The 12,274-nt window shown below is 34.5% G+C and overlaps 1 protein-coding gene across 4 annotated transcripts; it reads left to right on the plus strand.

Moving 5' to 3' along the window:
* The first annotated feature begins 5,553 nt into the window (after window positions 1–5,553).
* LOC132722716 (uncharacterized) lies at window positions 5,554–11,240 on the plus strand. Of its 4 annotated transcripts, none has more exons than XM_060707247.1 (6): window positions 5,554–6,753; window positions 6,953–7,048; window positions 7,394–7,513; window positions 8,100–8,192; window positions 8,666–8,784; window positions 10,961–11,240. In XM_060707247.1, exons 1-6 carry the CDS (start codon window positions 6,660–6,662, stop codon window positions 11,066–11,068), a joined length of 630 nt encoding a protein of 209 aa, XP_060563230.1. In that variant the 5' UTR covers window positions 5,554–6,659; the 3' UTR covers window positions 11,069–11,240. The 4 variants fall into 4 exon arrangements, with proteins under 4 accessions (XP_060563230.1, XP_060563232.1, XP_060563231.1 ...); XM_060707248.1 differs by having other exon boundaries at window positions 5,564–6,753; window positions 6,953–7,036; window positions 8,100–8,198; XM_060707246.1 differs by having other exon boundaries at window positions 5,572–6,753; window positions 8,100–8,198.
* The last annotated feature ends 1,034 nt before the right edge of the window (window positions 11,241–12,274 follow it).

The raw sequence follows: 12,274 nt of genomic DNA on the forward strand, positions 1-12,274 counted from the left end.
GTTAAATATTTTACAAACATTGGATCGTGAAATTGGAGTAAATATGTACATGAAACGAAGTGTCTCATAAGCCTCGGAGGCTGGCCCTTGAGTGATAATAAGATTAATTAACAAGCTTAAAACATAAACATCACGATAATTAATGTAATTGTAAGATGAACAGCAAATCTCTAATCTGGTAAGAGAAGACAGACGAGATGGTGGACTCGAGATGGGCTTTTACGAAGACCGCTTCAAGTTTAGTATGAGGCTCTCATGGCCGAACTTGTTGAGGATCCAGCGTCCTTCAAGAAATACACTTTAATCGGACCTGATGTGTCTCGGGGGTCGGAGGCGATTAGGCCAAGTCCTCTCCGCCAAAATTATTGAACTCTGCAATTCGTTTTCAAGGTGTTCTTTTCTTTTAAGGCATTTTGAAAATGAGCAAGCAAGAGGTTGTGGACGGTTGTATTGGGTCCGTATAGATCCGTGGCAATTCGTTATTCTCCGTATCAATACGTTCTTCTCCGTATCAGACCGTACTTATTCGTACTAACCCGTGCTTATACCGTATTAGACCGTAGTGTATCCGTAGTGCGTCCGTATTGATTCGTGTCGCTCCGTATCAAACCGTGGTGGTCCGTAACAATCCGTGTCTCTCCGGGGGCTTTTGGTGGTAAATCCGTTGGACTCCGTACTCATACCGTTGTGTGTCCGTACTGGAACCGTAGTGGACTACGAAATTTCACATTTCCGTAGTAATCCGTGAACGATTAGACCGTAGCTCTTCCGTGGCATTATCCGTGAATATGTGACCGGGGCATTACACAATATTTTTCAGCATTAAAACTGTGAGTTATCAAAAAGGAGTATGAATTATTTTAATTCTGTTTATGAATCACACCTTTTAACTTCGCTCTAAGGTGAAAAAATTAAATTTATAACAGAACTTTCAAGACTATAATGGTGAATTTTCGTAAAAAAATTGCGAGAAAAAATTACTGTTGCTGAATTTCTGCACCAAAAACAAACTTTATAAACACTGGATAGAGTATGCATGAAATTTAAATAACCTAAACTTCTGAAAACCCGTTTCGTAGTTATACGGCCCGCAATTCTGATCAGCACGTGTTTGAAGTACACCACTTGTGAAATAAGTTGGCGATTCTACTTTCAAACCTTAATATAATGAAGTCATTGCATGACATAAACTTATTCTAGATTGTTTTTTTAGCCAAAACATTTTTGAAACAATATATATTATATCACAAACGAGTTGATGGACTGACCGTACAAAGAAAGAGTACTAGTTAATTAGCGTTTGGAGTAGATTTAATTGCCGCCACTTTTCTTTTCTTTCTTGAACCTTGCTTTACTGACATGTCGTTTCTTGAATATTTGTGACTTTATGTTATCAATTAAGAATATTTTTTAAAAATTCCCACTCCCAATTTTTTTTGGGGACCCCAAAGGGAATCCCCGGGTATTCCTTCCGGTTTTTTTTAAATTTAGGAATACAAAAATCCCTTTAAATCGTTCACCAAAAAAATATACGTAAATGCATAGAGGTTTACTAAATTTGAGTGTATGTTTAGTAAAGAAAAAGCACCAAAACACGAGGTTATCTGATTTGTACGGGGGGCGAAACCCCCCGAATAATAAAGATTCCGAGTTGTTTTGGGGTTCCTTTCCCTTCTTTTGATAAAGGGGCCCAAAAAAAAAATTGTTATCATAGTTTGGAGCCCTTTCCTTTTTGAAAAAGTTCAGGGTTAAAATCTTTTTCAAATAAACCCCCCCCAAAGTCCCTTTAACGGGGGAGTGCATTTATTAGTTACCCGCACCCCTGGGAAGCCAAGGGGCCCATTAAATTGGAATTTTTGCTGGGGTTTAAAAACTTTGTGACGACACTGAAAGTGAAATCAACAGAAATGTCATATTTAGATGCTCGGTCATTAGTTCATTTTTGCCGGGGTTTCATATTGTAACAACAGGGAACGTGTTTTTATGTTTGACTATGATACAAAAGAGAAAGAACACCAAAACACTCGGTAATCTGATTAATACTCGGGGGGCTACGCCCCCTCGTACAAATCAGATAACCTCGTGTTTCGGTGCTCTTTTTATTACTAAATTCATAAAAATAGCGTGGTAGGCAGTCTTTCATGGCCTGTGACCGATTTTTTTTTTGCCGCTTGAATTTTATTTTAGGCGGACAAATGGGCCGCTGGCTGCCTCGTAATGAAATTCAGATCGAGCTAGGTTTTTTTTTAAAGAATTGATTTGTGTTAAAAGTTTTTTAAATGCGTTTTGGGCAAAACAAAAAGCTCGTACACAAAAAATTAAAATTTTAAATTTTTTAAAAAAAGTCCGTTTTGGCTAGAAAAAAAAAATTTTAAAAAAAAAAAAATGTCTTAAGTTTTAAAAGGGGTATTCAGCCCTTTAAAAAAGAAAATTTAAAACTGAGTTTAAAATTAAAAGGGGGCCGATGTAACCGGGGAAAAAATTAAAAGTCCCTTTTTCTGAAAAAAAAAAGGTAATATCGGACGATTTAAAGGCAAAATTTATAAAAAAAACACCCCCAAATTTTTTATTGATTTTTCCCCAAACCAAAAAGGAAAAAAATTTAAATGCATATTTAAAATGGCTATAAAGTATTTCAAATTAAAAATTTTAAAGTGAAAAAACAAAAAAAAAAAGGGGAAGAAAAAAATCCCAAAAAGGTTCCCCCGAATTTTAAGGTATGAAATAATTAGCCATCCCAAATATCGAGCCAAAGGAAGACCGTTGGTCTCTTCTTGGCTCACTAATGACATCGAAAGGGACTGCAAACTATAATGAAAAATTTAATATGAACTTCCCTTCAAAATAAGGGGGGCACCAAAAAGTATCACATTTGGGGAAAAAATGAGAAAAAATACGGAAATGCTAAATAATTAAATTAATAAAAAACCAAAGTTAAACCTGCTAACATTTGGGACGTTAACAATGATATGAAAAAAATAACATCTATAATATTACTAGAGGGTTTTGGTAAAATAAATGTTTTGCGAAATGTCACCTCGTAAAATTTTTTTATACTAAAATCTGAGACGGAAGATAGTTATAATTTAATTATACTGGACCACAGCAAATTTTGCAAAACACAAAAAACAACCCGGCCCCCAGGCCCATGTTTTAGATCTGATTATTTGAAATGTAGTTCTGATATATGAGACCAGACTGTCCTTGGTGAAGTGCGACTCAACTGGTCTCATGTACCACATCTGATATATGAGACCAGACTTTCCTAGGTGAAGTTGGTCTCAACTGGTCTCATGCACCACATCTGATATATGACTCTTTATGAGACAAGACTGTCCTAGTTGAACAGGTGAACTGGGTCTCTACTGGTCTCATGTGAACATCTGATATATGAGACCAGACTGTCCTAGGTGAAGTGTGGTCTCAACTGGTCTCATGCACCACATCTGATATATGAGACCAGACTGTTCTAGCTAAAGTGGGTCTCAACTGGTCTCATGCACCACATCTGATATATGAGACAAGACTGTCCTAGCTGAACAGGTGAAGTGGGTCCTCTACTGGTCTCATGTGAACATCTGATATATGAGACCAGACTGTTCTAATTGAAGTGGGACTCAACTGGTCTCATGTACCACATCTGATATATGAGACCAGACCGTTCTAGGTGAAGTGGAACTCAACTGGTCTCATGTACCACATCTGATATATGAGACCAGACTGTTCTAGCTAAAGTGGGACTCAACTGGTCTCATATACCACATCTGATATATGAGACCAGACTGTTCTAGCTAAAGTGGGTCTCAACTGGTCTCATGCATCGCATCTGACATATGAGACCAGACTGTTCTAGGTGAAGTGGGACTCAACTGGTCTCATGTTACACATTTGATTTATGAGACCAGACTGTTCTAGCTAAAGTGGAACTCTACTGGTCTCATGTTCTGCATCTGATATATGAAACCAGACTGTCCTAGGTGAAGTGGGACTCAACTGGTCTCATGTACCACATCTGATATATGAGACCAGACTGTTCTAGGTGAAGTGGAACTCAACTGGTCTCATGTACCACATCTGATATATGAGACCAGATTGTCCTAGGTGAAATGGGTCTCAACTGGTCTCATGTTACACATCTGATACATGAGACCAGACTGTTCTAGCTAAAGTGGGACTCAACTGGTCTCATGTACCACATCTGATACATGAGACCAGACTGCCCTAGGTGAAATGGGTCTCAACTGGTCTCATGTTACACATCTGATATATGAGACCAGACTGTCCTAGGTGAAGTTGGTCTCAACTGGTCTCATGCACCACATCTGATATATGACTCTTTATGAGACAAGACTGTCCTAGTTTGAACAGGTGAACTGGGTCTCTACTGGTCTCATGTGAACATCTGATATATGAGACCAGACTGTCCTAGGTGAAGTGGGTCTCAACTGGTCTCATGCATCACATCTGATATATGAGACCAGACTGTTCTAGCTAAAGTTGGTCTCAACTGGTCTCATACACCACATCTGATATATGAGACAAGACTGTCCTAGTTGAACAGGTGAAGTGGGTCTCTACTGGTCTCATGTGAACGTCTGATATATGAGACCAGACTGTTCTAATTGAAGTGGGACTCAACTGGTCTCATGTTACACATCTGATATATGAGACCAGACTGTGTTCTAGCTAAAGTGGGACTCAACTGGTCTCATGTACCACATCTGATATATGAGACCAGACTGTTGTAGCTAAAGTGGGACTCAACTGGTCTCATATACCACATCTGATATATGAGACCAGACTGTTCTAGCTAAAGTGGGTCTCAACTGGTCTCATGCATCGCATCTGACATATGAGACCAGACTGTTCTAGGTGAAGTGGGACTCAACTGGTCTCATGCTCCGCATCTGATTTATGAGACCAGACTGTTCTAGGTGAAGTGGGACTCAACTGGTCTCATGTTACACATTTGATTTATGAGACCAGACTGTTCTAGCTAAAGTGGATCTCAACTGGTCTCATGTTCTGCATCTGATATATGAAACCAGACTGTCCTACGTGAAGTGGGACTCAACTGGTCTCATGTACCACATCTGATATATGAGACCAGACCGTTCTAGGTGAAGTGGAACTCAACTGGTCTCATGTACCACATCTGATATATGAGACCAGACTGCCCTAGGTGAAATGGGTCTCAACTGGTCTCATGTTACACATCTGATATATGAGACCAGACTGTTCTAGCTAAAGTGGGACTCAACTGGTCTCATGTACCATATCTGATATATGAGACCAGACTGTTTCTAGGTGAAGTGGGACTCAACTGGTCTCGTGCTCCGCATCTGATTTATGAGACCAGACTGTTCTAGGTGAAGTGGGACTCAACTGGTCTCATGTTACACATTTGATTTATGAGACCAGACTGTTCTAGCTAAAGTGGATTCTCAACTGGTCTCATGTTCTGCATCTGATATATGAAAAGACTGTCCTACGTGAAGTGGGACTCAACTGGTCTCATGTACCACATCTGATATATGAGACCAGACCGTTCTAGGTGAAGTGGAACTCAACTGGTCTCATGTACCACATCTGATATATGAGACCAGACTGCCCTAGGTGAAATGGGTCTCAACTGGTCTCATGTTACACATCTGATATATGAGACCAGACTGTTCTAGCTAAAGTGGGACTCAACTGGTCTCATGTACCATATCTGATATATGAGACCAGACTGTTCTAGCTAAAGTGGGATTCAACTGGTCTCATGCACCACATCTGATATATGAGACCAGACTGTTCTAGGTGAAGTGGGACTCAACTGGTCTAATGTTTCGCATATGATTTATGAGACCAGACTGTCCTAGGTGAAGAGGGTCTCATGTACCACATCTGATTTATGAGACCAGACTGTTCTAGGTGAAGTTGGACTCAACTGGTCTCATGTTCTGCATCTGATATATGAGACCAGACTGTCCTAGGTGAAGTGGGACTCAACTGGTCTCCTGTACCACATCTGATATATGAGACCAGACTGTTCTAGGTGAAGAGGGTCTCAACGGGTCTCATGTACCACATCTGATACATGAGACCAGACTGTTCTAGATGAAGAGGGTCTCAACTGGTCTCATGTACCACATCTGATATATGAGACCAGACTGTTGTAGGTGAAGAGGGTCTGAACTGGTCTCATGTACCACATCTGATTTATATGACCAGACTGTCCTAGGTGAAGTGGGACTCAACTGGTCTCATGTACCACATCTGATATATGACACTTATGTTCATAGTATGGAACTGTAGCAGTGCTCTGTATTAGCCGCTGCCAGACCTTATGGAAAAATTTGAAATTAATAAAATTTTCTGAAATAGCAAATACTGTTCTTAAAATGAATAATCATTTTCTTGAAGGTAAAACATACTCTTAGCAAATGATTTCATAGCTATACTTTTTGTTATATATTACTTGTATATTATTTATAATTTAATCTTGTTTTTTACAATCCCTCATCATAAGGTGAGGGAGTTTTATACAATTTCCATGTTTTAATTATCCCAGGTCACTCTGTATACTTACAAACAGTGCGATAAGGGGGAGGGGGGAGTATCCATGTACTCTGGGCACATTTGTACCTCTAACTATATTAATTTATGTAATTATCATGTATTTATTTCAGATTGCTAAGTACAATGAAAAATACAAGTCAATGAACCTTTTGTGTTTTGGGGTACTGGATAAAGATATACAAGTTACAGGTAACCACTGATTATTCCATGTTTTAAAATCTTTAAACGTTTATTCAGTAAGTGTGTACTTACAATCATATTATCAAAAAATAATACAACGTACCTATTTTTTTTGTGTATTTATCATTTAAGATAACAATCATATCCAATACTAAATTTTAAGATGTCATTCAGCAAATTTCATAAAGTGTATATTTACCAACTTCAGGTCCTACAGAGGTAAGGACTAACTTCGCTTTAAAGACTGAAGTTCAGACTGCCTACAAAGAAGCTGTTTTGAATCACAGCTATGGTGAGACTGAAGGTTGGTTGTCTTGTACAGATTAAATTGAAATAAGTTTATGAGTTGAATGTGAGCATCCATGAAAGTTAAAATACACTTTTTGTTTGCTTTCTTGAAGAGGAAGCATATAGGTGTGGATTTGTCCATCCCTCTGTTTGTTGAAACATATACACATATGAAGGTTCTACAAGTGCTATGGCACTATTGGTGACTGTTAATTTCTTTTGATGGTATTATGGAAAAAAAATCTTATTTGGCTGTAAGTTTTCTTAAAGGATGTCATTCCTACCAACTGGCTTTATTAGTGATGCTCAAAATTTTATTATTAAAGTGACCAAGGTAATATTGAATTGATGTATATTTCAGAGGGCACATCTGAAGACTGTTCATACAAGGAATGTCTTGATAAACATGTTTTTGATCTAAATGTTGACATGATGAGATCAATATTGTCAACTGTTGCTGGTCCATCAAATTCATTATCAAGTTTGTATATTGAATTAGTACTTAGTATCATTAGATTTCTTATGTATCTACTAAGTAAAATTGGGTTTGCTTAAGGTACATGTATTTATAATATCTATAATGTACTGAAAAATGTAATTGTGAAGTATTGCATGTGTACTGTGTTATGAATGTGCAGTAGTTTAAATATGTAAATTTTAAACTACTTGGAGGTGAACTTTTGTAATGGCATGATGTTTGTCAATCTGCCTTTTTATAATGTGTTAATAAACAACATCCTTCTTAAAACACTTTGTGGATTTTGACTATCTTCACAGGAATGATCCTTACATGGCACTCTGTGAAAGTTACATGAATGATTCTAGTCTGATACATTAAAAGATTTTAAAATGAAATGTTTCAAGATCCTGTTATTTCTACAATGTCTAGAGCTTATATAGTTTTCCTGTAGCAGGTAAGCAATCCAGGACCATAATGCCCCTTGTTTTAAATCCTACAGCTGAGGTTAAGTATGATTGACCAATTTCAACTTAATTGATTAATTTTTGAGCAATGTATGTCAGTTGTTGATACAGGACCATCTATGCCCACTTGTTTCTAACTTCAGATAAAAGTGGAAGGCGAAATTGGTATCAGGACAGAAATTGCCCTGCATGGTGGAGACGTACTGGCATAGCTTTCCAATCAGTGAATCAAAGAGGTCCAGGTAGATGTATTCATAAAAACCCAAAATCAATTACTATTATGTTAAAGCAGCATACATCATTTAGCAATTGTGACACATTTGGATATATATGGTATTGTATTGGCTCAAGAAAATTGATGATTAATGATGACAATTTTAATTATTCTTGATTGCAATCATTATATTTTATGTCATACCTTACAAATGGTAAGCTTCTTGTGTTTCCTGCATTTGATCTTAGGATATTGATCTTTATCACACACCCGTGCTGATTTTTTGACTCCATAAATATGGAATTGCACGGCCGCGCATATATTTTGACGTGACGTCATAAGCGTTATACAAAAATAGTGTAAAGAAGCGCTAACTGTTAGCGTTATAACATAGGCCCATTGTATAAGCAATGTAACATAACCTGATGATGCTTTAACATGTATATGAAAGGTTTTTTCATAAATGTTTTGCTTTTCTTTTTTAATGTTATGTAGATGGTAAGAAGCTGGGTACAAATTCTCTAATGAAGCTGATTGAGAGCCTTCAACAACAATATGGCATTGTGCCAGGATGTCCAAAGTGTGCAAATAAAACTGGATACATTTCAGTTTTTGTAAGTTTTCTAGTCACTCAGATGAATTTTTCTCCAATTTTTGTTTTACTTATATCAGTGCTCTTTTGTTTGCCTTAATTCTACTGAGATACCTATATCACCTATATAACCCTTAGCAGATATTTGTTATTTCATTAATTGAACAAAAATTATTTTATGCCTTCTGAACATTTAAATAAATTAGAAAAAAAGGAATATACTATTTTAGCTTGACTGCACGAAGTATATGGAGAGCTGTCCTACTTGCCCAGCGTAGGAACTAGATTTCATATTAAAGTTATGGTGCAGTAAAATATTTTTTAATATAACTTTGTCATTTCTTCATACTTCATTATCTTCATACTTCAAATATGCATTATTCATTATCAACCACATTTTTTGTGACAAGGTTCATAACTTGAGAAGAAATGCTTTTTGAATTATCCCTCATTGAACTTTAATTTCCTAAAAAATATATTATTTTTTACTCTTTCTGCTTTTTTTCATCAGTGATCAACTTCAAACTTCAAACATATGTTTCTTATCATCAAGCACATCTTATTAACTCTGGCACCAATATTTCAAGAATTATTTCCTCATGAACTGACATTTTTTCCATAAAAAATGTTATTTTTAACTATTACTTCTTTAATAAATGCTTTTATTTTATTTCTCTAAAGTTTTTTATTTTTGGTTTATTTTAAAGTTTCGAAAAAAGTAACTCATCAGCCAATTGGCCAATTACGTGAACAATCTGTTTCTTCTTTTGCTTGTTCGCAATAATACAGATATAGCGATTTAGTATTTTGTATGGAAGTCAAATTACTACTTTCTTTACATTTTGCTACTTTTATGACATATTATTTCACATTTCTCGCTTCTTTCTTCAGATAGCAATCATCGAATAGCTTTAAAACCATTATTCAAATATATGTACCTTTTATTTCATGCTTTTCAGTGTTTTTTTGTAATATATCAGATGATTATATTCTGATAAACCACTAGTGAAATTTATAAAATATAATTTTCACTGTAGCCGGACTATATCTGAATGCGGATGAAAAGAAAATCAAACTAAATGGATTAACAGGCAGAAAAAATGCCGTCATACGTAAATGTTGCTTCTTTATGAAAAGAAAGTCCATGTCCCCATACATCATGTTAAAGATGTAACAAAATTAGAGAAATTTAACAGAACTATATTTCAAAATTGATGATGTGACGTCATAATGTGATGACGTCACAAAGGATAATGCGCGACGTTACGCGGCAAAATCAGTTACAATACCTAAAATCACTTTAAAAAGCATGAAATAAAAAGAAAATTTATTTGTGTTACATATAAGATTGCAATATATTTCATTCGTGAACACCAGCTATTAAATTTTCACTCGTGGCTACGTCACTCATGAAAATATTGCATCTGGTGTTCACTCAGTGAAATTATATTTCAATCTTACATGTAAAACAAACAAATATCCTCTATATCATCATCCTCATCTTATGTGACAAGGTTCATAACTCTAGCACCAATATTTTCAGATTTATCTCCCCTTGAACTTAGAATTTTCCTCAAAAAATATTATTTTTTACTGTTACTTATTTATTTCTAAAGGGATCAACTTCATACTTCAAATATATTTACGTTATCATCATCCACATCTTGTGTGACAAGGTTCATAACTCTAGCACCAATATTGCAAGAATTATCTCCCCATAAACTTAGATTTTTTTACTAGAAAAATGTTATTTTTTATTATAACTTTTTTATTTTTAAAGGTATCTACCTCAAACTTCAAATACTTATTCCTTATCATCAATTACATTTTATGTGACAATGTTCATAACTCTTGAAGCAATATTTACAGATTTATCTCTCTTTGAACTTAGGATTTTCTTTAAGAAATATAATAACTTCTTTACTTTTTAAGGTATCTACTTCAAACTTCAAATATATATTTCTTATCATTACACAAATGTTGTGTGACAAGGTCCATAACTCTAGCATGACTATTTCTAGAATTATTCCCCTTGATCTTGGAATTTATGTTAACAAATATTATAGCTTAGTATCTTACAACATTTTATATCTTTCTACTTGCAAAGATCTTCATGTGCCATGTTTAATCACTGTTTCATATTAGTCCATTTATTTTCCATTTTCTAAATCTTTTCTTTTGTATTCTTTTATTGATAGGTGCTGTTAAAAGTATTGATGATGAAAGAAGACATAAACCAACTTCTTGCTGAAATGGTTTTAATGAACCATATTTATATACCACATGGACAACAAAAGGTGTGCTGAGTCCATTGTACAATTTGTGGGCCTATGTTTGCTTATTCTCAAAAGTTGCTCAATCATTAAGTCAACTTGTGGATGTTGACTCAAAAATGACCTTGAATTTTCAGGTTTATTGTGCTTGAATGATCTTATTTTATATATTCAAAGTCTGAAAATGTATTTTTGAGTTATAACCCATTGTTTCTTTAAAAAAAAACAATTTAAATTTTAGAAAAATGTCTTTAGACATATAATTTACGTTTCAAAATTGCTGTAGTTAGTTAGTAATGAAAGTTATGAATGTATAAAAATGGAGATGTACAGTCATTTTATTTGAAAAAAAGGAGTGACAGATCGAATTAAAAATATGATGTTAAATATTAAGCAATTTATCACAAGTTTTCTTTTAAGAGTTATTATTTGTCTACTGTGAAATAGCTTCATTGACTCTAAGAAACAAATGTTTAATAAATGATAGGTTCAGAATCTTAATGATTGATATTAAAGATGGAGAGAAAATTTCAATTCTTATTTTACATTAGAAAATGTTAAGACAAAAATACATGGTAAATAAGTTTTGAAATACATTTAGTTTTACAAACACTTTTAATTCTTTTCAAATATAGATAACTTTGTGTGTGTATTGTTAATTGTTGTTGTTTTTTTAATTATTATTTTTATAGGCTTGTTTTAAGTTGTTTATTTTTTTCCCTATTATTAGTGTGTCTATTATTATATTATTGTGCATTTACTGTGATAATTGAAATATTGTTTACTTTCTTGGATCATTATCTACCTATGTCATACCGTGTTACTACTAAAGAAGCACAAAGTAAATATCATTTTATTTCAACTCATTTTGTGAAGTTGTTGATACATTTGACATGGTTATTTATAATTTCGTAAATCCTGTTCCTTTTTTATTATGTAGTGCCATGTTTAAACGTTTGGAAATGAAAGATAAAAACTTCCAAGAAAAGAATGTTCTACACTTTTTATAAAATGAACGATTATATGTAAATTCTGATTAATAGATTTAGATTTTTTCTCGGGTCAATAACAAAGTCCTTCGTACGAAGTTAATTATAAAATTAAAAGAATTATGCCATAGTGTAAATTTATTTTCTCCTTTTCCTGTTCACTCACTATTTACCCTTTGATCAGCATAATGTCACATTCATTGTAAGGAAATAATTATCAATTATTATTGAAATCAATGTGATTTTTGTT

Source organism: Ruditapes philippinarum, unplaced genomic scaffold (assembly GCF_026571515.1).
Source record: "Ruditapes philippinarum isolate M1 unplaced genomic scaffold, ASM2657151v2 ctg147_1_1_1_1, whole genome shotgun sequence".
NCBI lineage: Eukaryota > Metazoa > Mollusca > Bivalvia > Venerida > Veneridae > Ruditapes > Ruditapes philippinarum.